The sequence below is a fragment of the Oncorhynchus clarkii genome, chromosome 1 (assembly GCF_045791955.1).
Source record: "Oncorhynchus clarkii lewisi isolate Uvic-CL-2024 chromosome 1, UVic_Ocla_1.0, whole genome shotgun sequence".
NCBI classification, from domain to species: Eukaryota; Metazoa; Chordata; class Actinopteri; order Salmoniformes; family Salmonidae; genus Oncorhynchus; species Oncorhynchus clarkii.
This window is the reverse complement of record NC_092147.1, coordinates 58366054-58389250: the sequence shown is the minus strand read 5'-3', so window position 1 is coordinate 58389250 and position 23197 is coordinate 58366054. Positions and strand designations below refer to the sequence as shown.

Here is a 23197-nt window from a genome sequence, read left to right as displayed (position 1 = left end):
TTACCTGACTACACCACGCTTAGATGGCTACTGAATCATCATCCTTTAATCTAGCAATATGTCCCCATGGGAAATCAGTGAGAGTAACGGGAGATGACTGGATGTGGTCTGTTAGCAGTGCTGAGTCTTGGTTTTGCTATAGAGTAGGGCAGAGTCACGACATGTTATTAGCCAATGTTAACATGTGACGAAGGTGGTTTTACATGTCGAACCACTCTTGCCTAATAAGTCATGTTGCCTGAGACCTGTAGACTTGTGTTAGCTCCCTGAACTAACATAGCCATACGATTAGCCAAATTACATTGTACTTATAAGCTAAAGTCTAGTCACTGTTAGCTATGGTTTACGCCACCAATAACATAAAGGCACGCATCACATCATCATATTACTTTTTATTTAAGTAAAAAGAAACCGGTCACGTTTCAAGTGACCAGTTATCTCCCACGAAACACTGTTTTAAATACACCAATGCATTAAAAATGTAAAACAGAAAGCTAACTCCACGGGATATACTGTAGTAAAATAGTGGGATCCTTCACAGGACAGCGCAAGATCAGTTGTTCATAAACTAGCTACATTGTTGTAGAAGTACTGTCAGCTTTAAAATAGCTCAGAGCATCACATAAAACTAGCTCTACATGTACTGTATACATAGGAAATGCTTAACCAGGACATAGTGTTAAGTCAGTGCGTTATGTGAGGAGTGTGACATGTTAGCTGGCAAGATTTCCGCATTCAGTCTACTGTAGTCTATATGTTAAAAGTATACGTTTTCAATACCTATGTTCAAGTATAAAGTTTAAACAGATATATTGACGACCACACCCCCAAAGACAATCTAAGGAATCTCTAATGTTAAGATCTATTAGAACCAATTCTGGTCTACACACCACTTGTTATATGTTTAATAGCGGTATTAGCTTCCCAAGGTAATGCCTAGACTCTAGCTCACCATGCTAACAGTCTCACAGATGATCCAGTTGGTTTCAAGAATGGAATATAGAATTCATATATACATTGTTCTTCATTATACCACAGGTTTTAGAGTGCATATTGTCTAAATGTCTATGGAGATATTGTCCTCCGTCTGTCCATAATCTAACCGTCTCCTCCCCTCCAATAGGAAGGTAAGAACCGTTGTCCAGCGGTGTCCTAGTGACCGTTGCCGAGTCTCGCAGGTAGGTTTGAAGTAGGTTGTAGTCCCCATGGCGATGGCATCAAACTGTTCTGTCAACAGCCAAGCCTCCCAAAGGATTGTCAGAGCGTTCATTATTGTCAATGTGACCACCCAGAACTGTTTAGCTACTGCCCTAACCAACGACTGGTCCTCAAGGGACACCACCACCACATACAGGTGGTAAATTGCCGCAGCCACAAAAAGGAGGTGTGCTGCGGCCATGGAGAGGATGAAGATGATGAAGAGGCGGTGGTTTCCCCTACCAATGCAGCGGTTCAGGAACAGGCAGTGGTGGTCGTAATCCCTCACACACACATCACACAATTTGCAGTGTTTAGTATGGTCTGGCTGGAACAACTAGAGAAGAGAGGGAACAGCAGTGAGAAACACTTCCTGTTTGAGTGGTTAACTTGAGAAGGGATAGATGCGGACCAGATTGGTGCACATTTAGCACATTTGATCTAGCAAAGTGGATATGTCAAATCCGTCACGATTTATGTATTTAAGTTACATTTGGATATATGTCTGTTTTCGTGCATTAAAATGTAGAAGATGTCCCTTTTCAGATTTAGAAGAAGTGACTACTAAATGCTAATTCCAGTTCATATAATTAGATGGTGGTAGTCAGTTGTTTTTTTTAACCAATGCAGTTGATTGGTAATGACATGAACATGTGTTGGGGTTGACATCCATACAAGCATTATACTCCAATTTGTACCTCAATAGAGTGAAATACGCCTAAATGTAGGCAAATTTTGCTGGAGGGCAATGGGGAGACTGGTTCTTTCCCCCACGTGTTTCCATGGCAATTACATGGTTATGTTCGAGTTCGATTGACTTGTTTATCGCATCTATGCACTTCTATAAATCATATCATAAACACAACTGTTTTAAGCAGGGGTTGGAACCGGTTCAGGGAAAATAACTGAAAACCGTAAAATAACGAAATTTGAGGAACAGAACCAGAGCGAAAGTGATCTATACTATTCCATAACAGAACAGTTATTTTCAAAGCATGGGAACCGGTTAACGTTCTGGGCATTATTTTTTTCAGTCCCACAAAAAACGCAACAAGGAGTCTATGCAAAGCCCTTGCTGTCACTCAAACGTATTCCAGTGTCTGCCTGCCAGCTGGAAGTTTGTAACAGTGTGTAGGCCATCTGCCTCTCCCCTCCTCGAAAGCATAGTCTACGGCAGCTACTGACGTTACAAGCATGATTCAAAAATTAGGGAGATTTTTTTATTAGAATGGATTTACTTTTCAATGCTAGTTACAGATACCACAGTTATCACGTTTCACAATGGATTTATTAACTACAGAAAGGTAAGACGCGTTATTTTAATTCTCTAAGTCCAACGTTAGTTAAACCAACTCGCTGAAGTTCAAAGACATTAAAAAGTTCCTTCATAGAAGCCACTCCACCGTATGTATAATTCCATGGGCCTTGTTCAGATAATGTATGTCATAACAACAAGATGCCCAGCGCGCTCTGCGAAATTTCAGTTGCATCTCGCACACCCTACACTTGTTGTCCAAAGCATGTAGCTACATAGCAAGCTGTTCTATCCATTGGTTAAGTAATTTAATGTCTAGCTAAATGTACAAAAATATAGTTTTGAGGTTTAAAAAGGAACAGAAATAAACTATATAAACCGTTACTATGTTTTGGTTAGAACCGATTCAGAACTTTATTTTTCTGGTCGGAACGGAATCCAAAAAAATGATGGTTACGGTCCAAACACTTAGACACACCCTAACACCTCAGACTTCAAATGAAGTGGATATTTCTGTTGACGTCTCATGACGCCTGAGGAGTATACACTTGGAGGGCTAAGAAGGAAGGAGTCCCTATATCTTGACAACAAAATAGGTAAAGCGGTTGACCAGATGCTTTTCAACTTCACCTGGAAAAATCGTACACATTATATTAGGAAATTTGTCGTTATGAACTCATGAATATGGTGTACACAATTTTGTAGATTTTCCTACTTTGAATAATACTTTTAAGATTAATTGTAAAGAATCCTACTTCAATTTGGAATTTCATCCCTCATTATTTCTTCTCCCGTTTTGGTGGCTTCAATTTTGTTACTTTGTAACTATAACATTGATAAGATTCCTGCAAAATTATCTGCTTTTCATAGACAAGTATTCGTAGCGTGGTCGTTAATATATAAACATAATTTTTCCCCTCAGGTATTTCATTTGGAACAGTAAGGACATTTTGTATAGAAAGGCTTTATTTTTTAACAACTGGTTCAATAATCATATCCTGCTGGTGAGTCAACTTTTTAATGCAGAAAGATTGTTACTCAATTATGAGGATTTTTTTTTTTATCTCGTTACAATATCCCTGTAACACCTAGAGAGTTCGCCATAGTCTTTGATGCTATTCCATCTGGAACTCTCATGTTATTTAGAGGTGTAACCAGAACTCACCTTCCTGACCTACCCTCGCTTAATCCAGTTGACTCTCCAATAGGGAAAATATGTTTCTCCTTGCTCCCTCAGAACAACAGATCTATACGTGCTTTATTTCAAAGGGATATTGTATCCATCCCTTATGTCACAAGTTAATGGAATACATTATCTGTTGGGAAAAAAAGTCTGGTTATTACCACACATACTTGCTTGTTAACAAGGTCAAAGGAGGTCCCTTTCAGAATGATCCATAAGTATTACCCAGCGAATCCTTACCTGAAGAAAGTCAAAAATACATTAACATTGATTGTACTTTTTGTGTTGAGCACCCAGAAACAGTTTCACATTTATTTTGGCATTGTCTACATGTAAAACAATTATGGAAAGATATTCACGGTTTTATAATCGTTAATATTCTTGATGACTTTTGTTTTTTAATGGGAGAATGTGCTGCTCGGTTTCCTTAACCATAATAAAGATAAAGAAAAACAATTTTACCTTATAAATCTAATTGTGCTAATGGCAAAATTTCATATTAAAAAAATGTAAATTCACTAATAAAAAAAACACTGTTCTCTATAAGGAAATCGAGCAGTATATTAAGACCATTATACATTATTTTAATAAGAACGCTGTTAAAACAATCAATATGTGTGCATCTTTTAAGGTCTTTCTATAACCTGTCATTTGTTGTGCCCCCTAGCATATGTTATCATTGTCTGTATAGTTCTTGTATGTATACTGATTTTTCTCCAAAAAAAGAAAAAGAAGACAGGAATGATTTTTAAATGGGCCACCCTTGGCTAGAAATTTGTCACTCATTCATCACGCGATGATTGTGTTTCCAGCCACCGGTAGGTAACTTGTGGGTGCTTTATATGCACTACAGTCAATTATGAGTGTATGTCTACATATTAAATATTTCATTATTAATATAAGCCTACTGTGTAATAGCTAGCAAATAAATTAGCTAACTAACGTTAGCCTGCCTAGCTGGAACTTCAGAACAAGGGAAATGTTTCATCTCTACAATTTCCAAAAGATAACCAAACAAAACCATTTACTTTTTACGTAGTAGCAAAATGTCTAACTTATTTGCATTAGTTTATTCTTGTATGTTGACTTCTCCATTGATATATATTTTTAAAAGTTTTCGCAGACTTTTCTTAACGGATGTACAATCGCCGCAAATTGAATTATGGGGAGTTTCAGGCCAGGAGTGAACATAATGGTACACTCACAAAGCTGACTAAAACCGAGGGCTGAGGGGCTTACGTTACAAACTTCCCTTGCTTGGCTACTCATTTGGAACACCCGCCAAGATGGCGACGGGGATTCCCCCAAGGGCATAAGGTGAGGGTAAGTGGATGAGGGTCTGTCTTTTAAGTGTTTGGACTGCAACCGATGGTTCTGTTCAGAATGAAACGATTGGAAAGTAATTTTGGTTTCAACCCCTGGTTTTAAGTGACAGTGTTGGCAATTCCCCAAAAATACCCGAAATTCAATTAAGTAACAATATATTTTACATTTGAACAAAACATTTACAGAAAACTCAGCTTATTACATCTGCTGCTATTGATGAACACCACTGTAAAACATTTTATTTTATTTTTTTTAAGTTGAGTTAAGTTTTAAATCAAGGCAATCTGCTGCAACACGATTTTTAGTTAACTAAATTCTGGGGCAGGAAAGTTCTGGGTACATAAATTTCTTTGTTGTCTCAACACATTTGCCCAAGTTGAGTAATCTAGATAAAGAAAACTGCCGACTGGATCGAGGCGCTGTTTGGTGAGCATTTAGGAAATGTAGTTCTCTGTGGATGTGCACAGTTTTGTTCGGGAATATGGAGGATGGATGAAAAAAAGATGTGGGAAAAGGCATTGATTAATGGATTGGTTCTCCTCACCTCACAGTAGATGCAGAACCTCTGAGGATTCTGTTTTTTCTCCAGCAGGTCTGCTATGGAGGAGAAGCGAGGATCTGCATCTCCCGGTCCCAGCTCCCCAGGATCCTGGGTTAGAATCTTCCAGAACATGGCCAAAACCATAGAGAACTGGACCAGCGACACATGACCCAGAACACTATCCCCCCACAAGCGTCACAGCGGGTTAAGGCTCAACCAACAATATACTACATGTAGGCCACACATTTTTTTATATACAGTGGGGCAAAAAAGTATTTAGTCAGCCACCAATTGTGCTAGTTCTCCCACTTAAAAACCCACTTAACTTTTGTTATTGACCAAATACTTATTTTCCACCATAATTTGCAAATAAATAAATTAAAAATCCTACAATGTGATTTTCTGGATTTATTTTTCTCATTTTGTCTGTCATAGTTGAAGTGTACCTATGATGAAAATTATAGGCCTCATCTTTTTAAGTGGGAGAACTTGCACAATTGGTGGCAGACTAAATACTTTTTTGCCCCACTGTAGATATTTATACACATATATATTTACATACACTCAATTAGTATTTGGTAGCATTGCCTTTAAATTGTTTAACTTGGGTAGCCTTCCACAAGCTTCCCACAATAAGTTGGGTGAATTTTGGCCCATTCCCCCTGACAGAGCTGGTGTAACTGAGTCAGGTTTGTAGGCCTCCTTGCTCGCACACGCTTTTTCAGTTCTGCCCACAAATTTTCTATGGGATTGAGGTCAGGGCTTTGTGATGGCCACTCCAATACCTTGACATTGTTGTCTTTCAGCCATTTTGCCACAACTTTGGAAGAATGCTTGGGGGTCATTGTCCATTTGGAAGAAAAGTAATTTTTCCAACAATTGTTTACAGACAGATTGTTTCACTTATTATTCACTGTATCACAACTCCAGTGGGTCAGAAGTTTACATACACTAAGTTGACTGTGACTTTAAACAGCTTGGAAAACTCCAGAAAGTGTATCCTTCCTGTTTGGCCCTGTCCGGGGGTGTCCTCGGATGGGGCCACAGTGTCTCCTGACCCATCCTGTCTCAGCCTCCAGTATTTGGCTAGGGTCAGTTTGTTATATCTGGAGTACTTCTCCTGTCCTATTCGGTGTCCTGTGTGAATCTAATTCTCTCCTTCTCTCTTTCTTTCTCTCGGAGGACCTGAGCCCTAGGACCATGCCCCAGGAATACCTGACATGATGACTCCTTGCTGTCCCCAGTCCACCTGGCCGTGCTGCTGCTCCAGTTTCAACTGTTCTGCCTTATTATTATTCGACCATGCTGGTCATTTATGAACATTTGAACATCTTGGCCATGTTCTGTTATAATCTCCACCCGGCACAGCCAAAAGAGGACTGGCCATCCCACATATGCTCTCTCTAATTCTCTCTTTCTTTCTCTCTCTCGGAGGACCTGAGCCCTAGGACCATGCCCCAGGAATACCTGACATGACTCCTTGCTGTCCCCAGTCCACCTGACCGTGCTGCTGCTCCAGTTTAAACTGTTCTGCCTTATTATTATTCGACCATGCTGGTCATTTATGAACATTTGAACATCTTGGCCATGTTCTGTTATAATCTCCACCCGGCACAGCCAGAAGAGGACTGGCCATCCCACATATGCTCTCTCTAATTCTCTCTTTCTTTCTCTCTCTCGGAGGACCTGAGCCCTAGGACCATGCCCCAGAAATACCTGACATGATGACTCCTTGCTGTCCCCAGTCCACCTGACTGTGCTGCTGCTCCAGTTTCAACTGTTCTGCCTTATTATTATTCGACCATGCTGGTCATTTATGAACATTTGAACATCTTGGCCATGTTCTGTTATAATCTCCACCCGGCACAGCCAGAAGAGGACTGGCCACCCCACATAGCCTGGTTCCTCTCTAGGTTTCTTCCTAGGTTTTGGCCTTTCTAGGGAGTTTTTCCTAGCCACCGTGCTTCTACCCCTGCATTGCTTGCTGTTTGGGGTTTTAGGCTGGGTTTCTGTACAGCACTTTGAGATATCAGCTGATGTACGAAGGGCTATATAAATAAATTTGATTTGATTTGATGGCTTTAGATGCTTCTGATAGCCTAATTAACATAATTTGAGTCAACTGGAGGTGTACATGTGGATGTATTTCAAAGCCTACCTTCAAACTCAGTGCCTCTGTTTGACATCATGGTTAAATCAAACAAAATCTGCCAAGACCTCAGAAAAAAATAGTAGACCTCCACAAGTCTGGTTCATCCTTGGTACCACGTTCAATAGTATGCAAGTATAATCACCATGGGAACACGCAGCTATCATACCGCTCAGGAAGGAGACGCGTTCAGTCTCCTAGAGATGAACGTACTTTGGTGCGAAAAGTGCAAATCAATCCCAGAACAACAGCAAAGGACCTTGTGAAGATGCTGGAGGAAACCGGTATAAAAGTATCTATGTCCACAGTAAAACGAGTCCTATATTGACATAACTTGAAAGGCAGCAAAGCAAGGAAGAAGGCACTGCTCCAAAACCTCCATAAAAAAAGTCAGACTACGGTTTGCAACTGCACATGGGGACAAAGATTGTACTTTTTGGAGAAATGTCCTCTGGTCTAATTAAACAAAAATAGAACTGTTTGTTGTGGGGGTGCTTTGTTGCAGGAGGGCCTGGTGCACTTCACAAAATTGATGGCATCATAAGTGAGGAAATTTATGTGGATTTATTGAAGCAACATCTCAAGACATCAGTCAGGAAGTTAAAGCTTGGTCGTAAATGGGTCTTCCAAATGGACAATGACCCAAGCATACATTCAAAGTTGTGAAAATTGGCTTAAGGACAACAAAGTCAAGGTATTGGAGTGGCCATCACAAAGCCCTGACCTCATCGTGTAGAAATTTTGTGGGCAGAACTGAAACAGCGTGTGCAAGCAAGGAGGCCTACAAACCTGACTCAATTACACCAGCTCTGTCAGGAGGAAAGGGTCAAATGTCACCCATCGTATTGTGGGAAACTTGTGGAAGGCTACCCGAAAAGTTTGACCCAAGTTAAACAATTTAAAGGCAATGCTACCAAATACTAATCGAGTGTATGTAAACTTCTGACCCACTGGGAATGTGATGAAAGAAATAAAAGCTGAAATAAATCCTTTTCTCTACTATCATTCTGACATTTCACATTCTTAAAATAAAGTGGTGATCCTAACTGACCTAAGACAGGGAATTTTTACTATGTTTAAATATCTGGAATTGTGAAAAACTGAGTTTAAATGTATTTGGCTAAGGTGTATGTAAACGTCCGACTTCAATTGTATGTATACATTAGGCAGTACAGTATCACTAAGATAAAGGATATTAGGCGGCAGTATTTTGTAGTAGAAACAGACTAGAGAGTGGAACAGTCCAGCTATCATAGTCCCTAGGTAGACGGGGTTGGCCAACCTGCAACACAACAGTTAATGGAACAAAGAACAATACAATGGATGAATATAATGTATAACGCAGACATACACAAACACACAGTTAGGCCACACATAGACACACAGTCTGTACCTCTGGTAGGTGGTCATGCGGTGTAACTGGGAGAAAATACTCCTGGCCAGCCAAGGGAAGAGGACGGCGCACGTTATCCCTCCGTAGCCCCCCAACATCGCTGCGATAATCAGAATCACTCCTCCGATCAGACACGGGAAGAATAATGTCCAGTAGTACAGGACTGGACGCACGCACGCACACACACACACACACAAAGATCCACGCATGCACGGATACACACAAACAATTATACACATGAACATGATTCGTTGGCACACAATGTTTATTACAGTTAAACTTATCACAGCCTCATTAGAGACTAAAGGCGTAGCACTAACTTGGTGACTCTTCAGGTTTGCTGAAGGGTGGCTCCTTCATGTAGCGGGTCAGTAGTTTGGCCAGCTGCAGATGTCTGTGGAAATACAACCCCAACACAGAAAGTGATGGTGGTATGGCAATGGGACAGAAGAGGTTGACAGTGTGATATATTCCTGGGTGGCATTTGTCACACAATGGAAAACGTTTTAAAACTTTTTGCACCTGAAAATAAAAGTTCCTTATTAGACAAGTCCCTGTTTTTGTCTGTTGTCCTCCGTTTTGTGCCTAATTAATACCCAGGTAAAGGTTAGAGCTATTGCGACCCACCTGAATGTCCTTCCCTGCCTGCAGAGGTCCAGTGGCGTGTGTCCGCTGTAGGTCTTCAAGTGTAGTATCCTGAAGCCTGATCTCTGTAGTAGCGTCCAACACATCTCTATACAGCCTCTCTCTGATGCCACATGGACCGCTGTCAACCCATCCTCATCCACAGTCTCCACCATACACCTCTGACACACACACACACACACGCACATTTTAAATAGTGAGGCAGCAATCCTAAATAGTTGAAGGGTACTGCAGCCGAGTGCTCCATCGGGCCCCAGCTCTTTCAGCAAGCAGCGCATGTTACAGAGGTTGTGCACTTGTTCACCTCTGACTGACTTGAACAGACCTGCCTGGAAATATGGCTGAACTCCCACTTTCCTCCGCTTCCACTAATTTAAAGATTTTACATTTGTGGGAAGTAGTGAATGAGTGCACACTCCAGGAGAAAGGAGATATCGTGACGCACCTAACTCTGTAAGGTAAACTCCATAGCAAAACTCCACAATAGAAGGGGAACATGGGAGTCATCATCAGACTTACTCTCCAAGCAAGTAAGTGTGTCCACCTCACCTTGTTTCGGAGCAGGTAGCGGATCACCTCGGTGTTGCCAGCATCAGCAGCCAGGTGTAGAGGTGTGACATTGTACATGTCTCCATCGCACCACCTGAACATTCCCGTCTCCCACAGGTACTGCATCGCAACACTAGGAGACACGACGCGGGGTAAGTGTGCGCGTTTGTGTGTGTGCGTGCGGGCGTGACATATGTCACTGATGCACAACACACATACATACGTGGTTCGAGAAAAAGTATGTGAACCCTTTGAAATTACCTGTACTTCTGCATAAATTGGTCGTAACATTTGATCAGATCTTCATCTAAGTCACAACAATAGACAAACACAGTCTGCTTAAACTAATAACTCAAACAATAATATGTTTTCATGTCTTTATTGAAAACACTGTAAACATTCACAGTGCAGAGTGGGAAAAGTATGTAAAACCTTGGACTTAATAACGGGTTGACTCTCCTTTGGCAGCAATAACCTCAACCAAACATTCTGTAGTTGTGGATCAGACTTGCACAATGGTCAGGAGGAATTTTGGACCATTCCGCCTTACAAAACTGTTTCAGTTCAGCAATATGCTTGGGATGTCTGGTGTGAAGCACTATCGAGGTCATGCCACAGCATCTCAATCGGGTTGAGGTCAGGACTCTGACTGGGCCACTCCAGAAGGACTATTTTCTTCTGTTGAAGCCATTTAGTTGATTTACTTCTGTGTTTTGGGTCGTTGTCCTGTTACATCACCCAACTTCTGTTGAGCTTCAATTGGTGGACATATAGCCTTACATTATCCTGAAAAATGTCTTGTTAAACTTGGGAATTCATTTTTCCGTCGACAATAGTAAGCTGTCCAGGCCCTGAGACAGCAAAGCAGCTCCAAACCATGATACTCCCTTCACCATACTTTACAGTTGGCATGAGGTTGATGTTGGTGTGCTCCTTCCATTCAACTCAACTTTTGTTCCATCTGTCCACATAATATCTTGCCAGTAGCACTGTGGAACATCCAGATGCTCTTTTGCGAACTTCAGATGTGCAGCAATGTTTTTTTTAGACGGCAGTGGCTTTTTCCGTGGTGTCCTCCCATGAACACCATTCTTGTTTAGTGTTTTACGTATCGTATACTCATAAACAGAGATGTTAGCATGTTCCAGAGATTTCTGTAAGTCTTTAGATGACACTCCTAGGATTCTTCTTAACCTCATTGAGCATTCTGCGCTGTGCTCTTGCAGTCGTCTTTGCAGGACGGCCACTCCTAGGGAGAGTAGCAACAGTGCTGAACTTTCTCCATTTATAGACAGTTTGTCTCAGTGGACTGATGAACATCAATACTTTTAGAGATGCTTTCGTAACCCATTCCAGCTTTATGCAAGTCAAATTTTTTAAATCTCGGGTCTTCTGAGATGTCTTTCGTTCGAGGCATGGTTCACATAAGGCAAAGCTTCTCGTGAAGAGCAAACTCAAAAATGTTTTGAGTGTTTTTTAAAGGGTAGGGCAGCTCTAACCAACATCTTCAATCTCGTCTCATTGATTGGACTCCACATTAGCTGACTCCTGACTCCAATTAGGTTTTGGAGAAGTTATTAGCCTAGGGGTCAAACTACCTGCCCTCCAGGACACCTACACCACCCGATGTCACAGGAAGGCCATAAAGATCATCAAGGACATCAACCACCCGAGCCACTGCCTGTTCACCCCGCTATCATCCAGAAGGCGAGGTCAGTACAGGTGCATCAAAGCTGGGACCGAGAGACTGAAAAACAGCTTCTATCTCAAGGCCATCAGACTGTTAAACAGCCACCACTAACACTGAGTGGCTGCTGCCAACACACTGACACTGACTCAACTCCAGCCACTTTAATAATGGGAATTGATGGGAAATGATGTAAATATATCACTAGCCACTTTAAACAATGCTACCTTATATAAATGTTACTTACCCTACATTATTCATCTCATATGCATACGTATATACTGTACTCTATATCATCGACGGTATCCTTATGTAATACATGTATCACTAGCCACTTTATACTATACTATGCCACTTTGTTTACATACTCATCTCATTTGTACATACTGTACCCGATACCATCTACTGTATCTTGCCTATGCTGCTCTGTACCATCACTCATTCATATATCCTTATGTACATATTCTTTATCCCCTTACACTGTGTACAAGACAGTAGTTTTGGAATTGTTAGTTAGATTACTTGTTATTACTGCATTGTCGGAACTAGAAGCACAAGCATTTCGCTACACTCGCATTAACATCTGCTAACCATGTGTATGTGACAAATAAAATTTGATTTGATTTGATTTGATACACTGTGAATGTTTAAATTATGTATTCCAATATAGACAAGAAAAATACAATAATCTGTGTGTTATTAGTTTAAGCACACTGTGTTTGTCTGTTGTTGTGTTTTAGATGAAGATCAGATCTAATTTCATGACCAATTTATGTAGAAATCCAGATAATTTCAAAGGGTCCACATACAGTGGAAGTCGGAAGTTTACATACACGTATGTTGGAGTCATTAAAACTCATTTTTCAACCACTCCCCAAATTTCTTGTTAACAAACCATAGTTTTGGCAAGTCGGTTAGGACATCTACTTTGTGCATGACACAATACATTTTTCCAACAATTGTTTACAGACAGATTATTTCACTTATAATTCACGGTATCACAATTCCAGTGGGTCACTAGGTTACATACACTAAGTTGACTGTGCCTTTAAACAGCTTGGAAAATTCCAGAAAATTATGTCATGGCTTTAGAAGCTTCTGATAGGCAAGTTGACATCATTTGAGTCAATTGGAGGTGTACCTGTGGAAGTATTTCACCGTTACTGAACCAGACAGGACTGGCAAAAAAATGCTCTTCACTGACGAGTCGCGGTTTTGTCTCACCAGGGGTGATTAGAGTGGTTAGAGCGTTGGACTAGTAACCGAAAGGTTGCAAGATAAAATCCCCGAGCAGACAAGGTAAAAATCTGTAGTTCTGCCCCTGAACAAGGCAGTTAACCCACTGTTCCCATCCAGTCATTGAAAATTAAAAAAATTGAAAACAAGTCGCGGTTTTGTCTCACCAGGGGTGATGGTCGAATTCGCGTTTATCGTCAAAGGAATGAGCGTTACACCGAGGCCTGTACTCTGGAGCGGGATCGAGGGTCCGTCATGGTCTGGAGCAGTGTGTCAAAACATCAACGGACTGAGCTTGTTGTCATTGCAGGCAATCTCAACGCTGTGCATTACAAGGAAGACATCCTCCTCCCTCATGTGGTACCCTTCCTGCAGGCTCATCCTGACATGACCCTCCAGCATGACAATGCCACCAGCCATACTGCTCGTTCTGTGTGCGATTTCCTGCAAAACAGGAATGTCAGTGTTCTGCCATGGCCAGCGAAGAGCCCAGATCTCAATACCATTGAGCACGTCTGGGACCTGTTGGATCGGAGGGTGAGGGCTAGGGCCATTCACCCCAGAATTGTCCGGGAACTTGCAGGTGTCTTGGTGGAAGAGTGGGGTAACATGTCACAGCAAGAACTGACAAATCTGGTGCAGTCCACGAGGACCCCCCCTTGTTCAGGGACACATTATTCCATTTCTGTTAGTCACATGTCTGTGGAACTTGTTCAGTTTATGTCTCAGTTGTTGAATCTTGTTATGTTCATACAAATATTTACACATGTTAAGTTTGCTGAAAATAAACACAGTTGATAGTGAGAGAACGTTTTTTTTTTTGCTGAGACAGACAGACAGACAGACAGACAGACACAGACACACACACACGTGTAATATTATGTAGCTATGTGTGTGTGTGTGTTCTTACATGTTGCCTCCAGACACTCCATGGTGTAGGGCGGTTTTTCCCTGATGGTCTACTATGCGTAGATCAGCTCCATGCTGCATAATCTGGTGCATCACATATACATTACCATGCCTGGAGAGACACAGACATTACAGTCAATAATAATTACTAGCATTAATAGTACAATTAATTCTTTACTAGTGCTAGGAACACAAGCTTTTCGCTATACCCGCTAAATATGTATATGCGACCAATACAATTTGATTTGCACTTGATCACTCCCCCTCAAGGATTTCAAAGCATTGGACTGATGTAAGCACAGGCTGGAGGGAGGTTCCACCATATTTCTTACACCAGTCCATTCCTTTCACATCAATGAGGGGGAGTGTACAAGTACACATTTCAGGGAGAAGAGGGAGAGACAGGGGCATTTCTAGATGCTCCAGGGGCCCAACACTCTTCCCCTAGTCCCTTTCCATAGATCTAATAGGACTGGATAGGGGGACCTATTCAATCCATTAAAATCTGCTAATACTGAAGTGGTAGGAGACAGGTAGTGTTACTGACCTGCAGGCTAAATGGAAGGCCGTCATTCCTGCATCACAGGTCAGGTTGGGGTCAGCTCCATTGCTTAGCAACAGGTTAACTATCCAACGGTTACCTTGGAGGGCTGCAAAGTGGAGAGGAGTGAAACCACCCCAGCCTACACACAGACGCAGATACAGACCGACACAAAGATGATTAGGGTGCTATAACTGTAAATGATCACATGTATTTTATTACTTAGTCACTTCCAACCTAACCACCCAAAGAGCAGTAGGTCTACTATTGTCTCTATACCACGGTCTTTTTAGCTGCTGTGACTTCCTGCCATACTGTCACAGGAGGTCTGTCTGAAAGGATAGACTGATTATCAATGATCTGAGATGAGTAGTTAAACTAGACATGACAAAATCCCAACAAGAGACATCAGGAGTCGGTTTTCAGCAGTCATCTAAGAACAGTGAGTGGTGATGCATTCTGGAACTGTGATGGAATGCTGGACCTTAAATGTTGTATGATTTTAAACTAGGTGGAATATGGCCAGTAGTGGTGTTAACCAATCTTACCATCTTCACACACACACACACACACACACACACACACACACACACACAGCTCAAAAAAATTAAGGAAACACTAAATTAACACATCCTAGATCTGGATGAATGAAATATTCTTATTAAATACTTTTTTCTTTACATAGTTGAATGTGCTGACAACAAAATCACACACAAATTATAAATGGAAATCAAATTTATCAACCTATGGAGGTCTGGATTTGGAGTCACACTCAAAATTAAAGTGGAAAACCACACTACAGGCTGATCCAACTTTGATGTTATGTCCTTAAAACAAGTCAAAAGGAGGCTCAGTAGTGTGTGTGGCCTCCACGTGCCTGTATGACCTCCCTACAACGCCTGGGCATGCTCCTGATGAGGTGGCGGACGGTCTCCTGAGGGATCTCCTCCCAGACCTGGACTAAAGCATCCTCCAACTCCTGGACAGTCTGTTGGTGGATGGAGCGAGACATGATGTCCCAGATGTGCTCAATTGGATTCAGGTCTGGGGAACGGGCGGGCCAGTCCATAGCATCAATGCCTTCCTCTTGCAGGAACTGCTGACACACTCCAGCCACATGAGGTCTAGCATTGTCTTGCATTAGGAGGAACCCAGGGCCAACCGCACCAGCATATGGTCTCACAAGGGGTCTGAGGATCTCATCTCGGTACCTAATGGCAGTCAGGCTACCTCTGGCGAGCACATGGAGGGCTGTGCGGCCCCCCTAAGAAATGCCACCTCCCACCATGACTGACCCACCGCCAAACCGGTCATGCTGGAGGATGTTGCAGGCAGCAGAACGTTCTCCACGGCGTCTTGGGACTGTCACATGTGCTCAGTGTGAACCTGCTTTCATCTGTGAAGAGCACAGGGCGCCAGTGGCGAATTTGCCAATCTTGGTGTTCTCTGGCAAATACCAACCGTCCTGCACGGTGTTGGGCTGTAAGCACAACCCCCACCTGTGGACGTCGGGCCCTCATACCACCCTCATGGAGTCTGTTTCTGACCGTATGAGCAGACATATGCACATTTGTGGCCTGCTGGAGGTCATTTTGCATGGCTCTGGCAGTGCTCCTCCTGCTCCTCCTTGTACAAAGGCGGAGGTAGCGGTCCTGCTGCTGGGTTGTTGCCCTCCTACGGCCTCCTCCACGTCTCCTGATGTACTGGCCTGTCTCCTGGTAACACCTCCATGCTCTGGACACTACGCTGACAGACACAGCAAACCTTCTTGCCACAGCTCGCATTGATGTGCCATCCTGGATGAGCTGCACTACCTGAGCCACTTGTGGTAGCATGAGACGGAGTCTACAACCCACACTAGAGTGAAAGCACCGCCAGCATTCAAAAGTGACCAAAACATCAGCCAGGAAGCATAGGAACTGAGAAGTGGTCTGTGGTCACCACCTGCAGAACAACTCCTTTATTGGGGGTATCTTGCTAATTGCCTATAATTTCCACCTGTTGTCTATCCCATTTGCACAACAGCATGTGACATTTATTGTCAGTGTTGCTTCCTAAGTGGGCAGTTTGATTTCACAGAAGTGTGATTGACTTGGAGTTACATTGTGTTGTTTAAGTGTTCCCTTTATTTTTTGAGCAGTGTATATACACATATACATATGTATCAATATCTGCTGCCTGTAACAAAGCAATTTGCTCATGCATGTTTGATGCTGCAAAGCGATAGCTGTGTGAAAAAGGCTCCTCGAAAAGCTCTGACAACAATCATCTCAGTATGATCACCTCTGACATACTTATTATTCAGCATTTACTTATAGAAGTTAAGAAAAAATTCCAGAGAATAACGATATGATAATTTAGGCACACTACCCGGATGTGGCCTTAGAATAGTGTGGTTAGCCCAAAGTCGGTTTCCTCCTTAACTGAAGAAGGTGGGAGAAAATAAAAAAATATGCATACATTCTTTATGAAACACCATTTTCCACTACCATGCTAGAGTGGCTATTGCTAGTCCCGGATGTCGCGTACCGTGTTAAGCCAATCAAGTTTTAGCAATCTGTATTTTCACCCCTGGTCTGATAGTTTCAAAATGAAAAACAGCCCAAGGCCATTATTCCTCCTCCTCCACCAAACTTTACAGTTGGCACTATGCATTGGGACAGGTGGCGTTTTCCTGGCATCCGCCAAACCCAGATTTGTCTGTCGGACTGCCAGATGCTAAAGCATGATTCATCACTCGGAACGCGTTTCCACTGCTCCAGAGTCCAATGGCAGCGAGCTTTACGCCACTCCAGCTGACACTTGGCATTGCGCATGGTGATCTTAGGCTTGTCTGCGGCTGCTCGGCCATGAAAACCCCGTTTGGAACTCGGTAGTGAGTGTTGCAACCGAGGACACGCGCTTCAGCACTCTGCGTTTCCGTTCTGGGAGCTTGTGTGGCCTACCACTTCAAATCAAATTGTATTGATCACATGGTTAGCAGATGTTAATGCGACTGTAGCGAAATGCTTGTGCTTCTAGTTCCGACCGTGCAGTAATATCTAACAAGTAATCAAACAATTTCACAACAACTACCTTATACACACACAAGTGTAAAGGAATGAATAAGAATATGTACATATAAATATATACATGAGCGATGGCCGTGCAGCATAGGCAAGATGCAGTAGATGTTATAGAATACAGTATATAGATGAGATGAGTAGTGTATGTAAACATTACATAAAGTCGCATTGTTTAAAGTGACTAGTGATACATTTAAAGTAGCTAGAGATTTGAGTCAGTATGTTGACAGCAGCCACTCAATGTTAGTGACGGCTGTTTAACAGTCTGATGGCCTTGAAATAGAAGCTGTTTTTCAGTCTCTCGGTCCCAAGCTTTGATGCACCTGTACTGACCTCGCATTCTGGATGATAGCGGGTGAACAGGTAGTGGCTCGGGTGGTTGTTGTCCTTGATGATCTTTTTGGCCTTCCTGTGACATTGAGTGGTGTAGGTGTCCTGGAGGGCAGGTAGTTTGCCCCCGGTGATGCGTTGTGCAGACCTCACTACCCTCTGGAGAGCCTTACGGTTGTGGGCGGAGAAGTTACAATACCAGGCGGCGATACAGCCCGACAGGATGCTCTCAGGATGCCAAATTTCTTCAGCGCCTTCTTCACCACGCGGTCTGTGTGCGTTGACCATTTCAGTTTGTCCGTGATGTGTACGCCGAGGAACTTAAAATGTTCCACCTTCCCCACTACTGTCCCGTCGATGTGAATAGGGGGGTGCTCCCTCTGCTGTGTCCTGAAGTCCACGATCATCTCCTTTGTTTTGTTGACGTTGTGTGAGTATTTTCCTGACACCGCACTCCAAGGGCCCTCACCTCCTCCCTGTAGACCGTCTCGTTGTTGTTGGTAATCAAGCCTACCACTGTAGTGTCGTCTGCAAACTTGATGATTAAGTTGGAGGCGTGCATGGCCACACAGTCATGGGTGAACAGGGAGTTCAGGAGAGGGCTGAGAACGCACCCTTGTGGGACCCCAGTGTTAAGGATCAGCGGAGGGAGGCCAGTCAAAGTCCAGGACCCAGTTGTACAGGGTGGGGTCTTGGCTGATTTATTTTGATTTTCCCATGATGTCAAGCGAAGAGGCACTGAGTTTCAATGTAGGTCTTGAAATACATCCACTGGTACACCTTCAATTGACTCAAATGATGTCAATTAGCCTATCAGAAGCTTCTAAATCCATTACATCATTTTCGGGACTTTTCCAAGCTGTTTAAAGGCACAGTCAACTTAGTGTATTGTAAACTTCTGACCCACTGGAATTGTGATAAAGTGAATTATAAGTGAAATAATCTGTCTGTAAACAATTGTTGAAAAAATTGCTTGTGTCATGCACAAAGTAGATGTCCTAACTGACTTGCCAGAACTATAGTTTGTTAACAAGAAATTTGGAGAGTGGTTGAAAAACGACTTTTAATGACTCCATGGACCCTGGCCATCTTTCTTTTGGTGTTTTTCCAGAGTCAGTAGAAAGGCCTCTTTTAGTGTCCTAAGTTTTCATAACTGTGACCTTAATTGCATACCATCTGTAAGCTGTTAGTGTCTTAACGACCGTTCCACTGGTGCATGTTCATTAATTGTTTATGGTTCACTGAACAAGAATGGGAAACCATGTTTAACCTTTTTGGGATAGGGGGCAGCATTTTCACTTTTGGATGAATAGTGCGCCTACTCTGTCCCAGATGCTAATATAATAACATATTATTATTAGTATTGGATAGAAAACACTCTGAAGTTTCTAAAACTGTTTGAATGATGTCTGTGAGTATAACAGAACTCATATGGCAGGTGAAAAGTGTCAGAGCTACAGCGCTGTTTGTCAGACCAGAAGACATCCTTAAAATTGTCTTCTCACAAACACATCTGTAGGATCAGAACAGTTTGGCCTACAAACGAACCCCTCTATAGAAAGGGGAGAATCTCACGAACACGTTTTGCTCTATGACCCCTCCCCTCCCAAAATGACACGGGCCTCGTTTAAAGGTAACCCATATAAATGAATGGAAGTACGTCGGTAGTTTTGTGACTGTCTTTTTTAATGAATGTGTTATTCGATGCATTTCTATGGGCTATACTGTAGTAGTAAAGGCCAAATTGTATATTTTAACTTTTTAAATATATATTTTTTGATACCTAAAGGGGTCCTACAATTCCAAATCAAATGGCTAAATGATCCATGGTATGACCTTCTTAAAACAATTCCATATGTCAGCTTAGAACCAACAACATTGTAGTTACTCCACAATACTAGCCTAAATGACAGGGTGACAAGAAGTATATATATTCCAAAGATTAATACAAGGTGTATATTTTGGTCAAATCCAACACATCACTGAGTGCAATTCTTCATATTTTCAAGCATGGTGGTGGCTGCATCATGTTCTGGGTGTGCTTGTTGTTGGCAAGGACTAGAATATTTTTGGGGATAAAAATAAACAGAATAGAGGTAAGCACAGGCAAAATCCTAGAGGAAAATCTGGTTCAGTATGCTTTCCAACAGACAGTAGGAGAGAAATTCACCTTTCAGCTGGATAACAATAATCTAAAACGCAAGGCCAAATATACGCTGGAGTTGTTTACCAAGACAACATTGAATGTTCCTGAGTGGCCAAGATACAGTTTACATTGGCTTGAAGATCTATTGCAAGACTTTAAAATGGCTGTCAAGCAATTATCAGCAACCAACTTCACAGAGCTTGAAGGGTTTTTAAAAGAATAATGTGTAAATATTGTACAATCCAGGTGTGCAAAGCTCTTAGAGACTTACCCAGAAATACTCACAGCTGTAATCACTGCAAAAGGTGATTGTAACATGTATTGACTCAGGGCTTGAGTACTTTTGTAATCAAAATAGTGTGTATGTATATATATTTTTTTTTTACAAAAAAGTTAGAATTTTTCTTCCACATTACATTATTTTGTATAGATCGTTGACAAAAAAATTACAATTAATTGTAATTTGTTGTGTTACAAGGTTGGCTTAAAATGGATTTAATTGTCATTTTTTTGTGGAAAAAGTCAAGGGGTGTAAATACTTTCTTAAGGCATTGTATATACAGTGCATAGTTATCTTATTCTAAAATTGATTGAAAAAAAATCCTGAGTTTAGAATTTTTTGCTAATTTATAAAAAAATATTTTAAAAAACCAGATACCATATTTAAATAAGTATTCAGACCCTTTGCTATGAGACTCTAAATTGAGCTCAGGTGCATCCTATTTCCATTGATCATCCTTGAGTCCACCTCTGGTAAAAATGGTCAATTGACCATTTGACCAATTAAGTCAAGTCAATTAAGAACAAATTATTATTTACAATGAAGGAGATGGGGGCTGGGATTAAACATTTAAATGTAGGACAAAACACAGATCACGACAAATGACACCACAAATCTACATAAAGAGAGACCTAAGACAACAGCACAGCATGGCTTGGGGGTAGAAGCTGTCTCAGAGCTTGTTGGCCCGAGAGCTGATGCTCCGGTACCGTTTGCCGGACGGTACCAAAGTGAAAAGTCTATGGCTTGGGTGGCTGGAGTCTTTTACAATGTTTCGGGCCTTCCTCTGTTTTAGTAGCAAAACGGTACTGTTTGGACTAATGATTACACCCCAGGGTTGAAAAAAAATGGACCGCTGCAACCTGATTGAAAGAACACAGTATGCGACATCCGGGACAAGCATTGTAGCATGGTGTTTCATAAATAAAGTATGCGTATTTCCCTGTTTTCTTCTCGCCATTAAATCGAGTTAAAGAGGAAATAGACACCTTTGCAGCCTGAATGGACAATGTTATGTACGAACCGCTCCACGGGGATACATTTACTTGTATAGCCGGCTGCGCACGAAAAGGGTTGGGTTTGTTGAAATTGTCTCCGAAGCAAAAATATCTAGCTACCAGGCCTGTCCTGAGAACAGTCTTGGTTTCCACAAATGCTCTTCTGCAATATGGTAGGCTTTTGGATTTAAAAAAGATCGAAAATAACATTCATTCCCCAAATGTGTGTACAGTAAATGGTTGGCTAATGCATACTACAAAAATGCATAGGCAGGCCTATAAACGTACCTTTCTCTTTGAGGATAGATCGATCATGTTGAATGAAATGTGCACACTGATCAATGTTCCCTCGTTGGATACAGTCAAAAATGTCCCCGTCGATCCTAGGCATCGGATGCATAATGCGAATAATGTGACGCTTGACTATCACTCTGTCAATGTAAACAACACATCTTTACAGAGACGATACATTGTAACAACAATCATACGTTCATTTAGTAAAGACCCTTGTCTATCAAGGATTTTGATTTTTTTGTGGTTGTCTTTAAACTGTCTACAGTCACGCATGCTACGTTCACGTTAGATTAGACTGCAGTTGGCAGGACAGACCCCGCCTAGCGCATCTGAATAGATATATTCACACGTGACCCGGCTCTGAGTTTTCCTCATCACGACTTGTGCTCCTAGAATATTTTATTTGAAAAGAAACGACTATTATAATGTTAATTTGAGAGACTCTGATGTTTATGTTTTATTTTGATCCAAATGATATGGACCCTGATTGAACTTTCATTGTTAATTTGTTTATCTTTCATGGGAAATTATTTATCCATAAAATGAAGTGGGCAGAGAACAAACCCCTCTTCACATTATTTAAGATATAATTTAAATATTATTTTGAAATGATCAGTAAATGTAAAAACAAAAAAGCATTACGCACCATAAAAGTATTTAACAAATGTAAAATAAATCTTGATATGTAATACGTCTGTTAGGTTTATGTACTCTTGTTTGTATATTTCAGTTTTTTTGTATTTGTTGTATTCATAATATATATGTATTTTTTAACTTGTGTTCCTAGAAATAAAACCATGCAGTGCTGGCTGCAACCTGGTCGCAGAGCATTTAGTATTATTCTGTATGTAAACCCAATACTCTCCATCTACTATGATATGTTATGGTGGTATGGTATTATTTTGTGGATGTCCATCATCTATTACTTACTATGTTATGAATTACAATTTGTATGATATGTTATGAATTTGCTAAAGCTACAAATGTTACAATTTTGCTAAACATATGACATTTTACTAATTCCAGTTTGTTGTGGCTAACGTTAGCTAGGTGTCTAGATGGCTAACGCTGACGTTAGCTAGCTGGCTAACATTCACTAGGCTAGGTGTTAGTATAAAGGGTTAAGGTTAGGGGAAGGGTTAGCTAAAAGGGAAAAGGTTAGGGGAAGGGTTAGCTAACATGCTATGTAGTTGTAAAGTAGCTAATTAGCTAAATGCTAAAGTTGTCCATGAGATTCGAATATGCAATCTTTGATTGCTAGACGTAACCTTCTGTCATATTATACCATATCAAACATAACATATCAATCATACTATTTTTACGGTCCTGGATTTACTTTTACTGTTACGGCTAGTCTATGAGACGAGGCTGCGTATATGGATTTGTTGATTTATATCAGAGAAACTGAAAATCTCAACAATAAATCTCTTCCATTGAAAGACATATTTAAAATGAATGTTGCTGGCATAGCCA

At 41.4% G+C, this 23197-nt stretch overlaps 1 protein-coding gene across 1 annotated transcript; it reads right to left on the bottom strand.

The window, feature by feature from the left end:
• Positions 1 to 377: 377 nt before the first annotated feature.
• On the bottom strand, positions 378 to 22035 carry LOC139416668 (putative ZDHHC-type palmitoyltransferase 6). Its single transcript, XM_071165622.1, has 10 exons — positions 21719 to 22035; positions 14618 to 14753; positions 14072 to 14182; positions 10239 to 10371; positions 9672 to 9850; positions 9365 to 9438; positions 9045 to 9207; positions 8848 to 8933; positions 5506 to 5696; positions 378 to 1534 (listed from the first exon to the last, which is right to left on the bottom strand). The coding sequence occupies exons 1-10, from the start codon at positions 21828 to 21830 to the stop codon at positions 1058 to 1060; spliced, it is 1662 nt and encodes a 553-aa protein (XP_071021723.1). The 5' UTR covers positions 21831 to 22035; the 3' UTR covers positions 378 to 1057.
• Positions 22036 to 23197: the final 1162 nt, after the last annotated feature.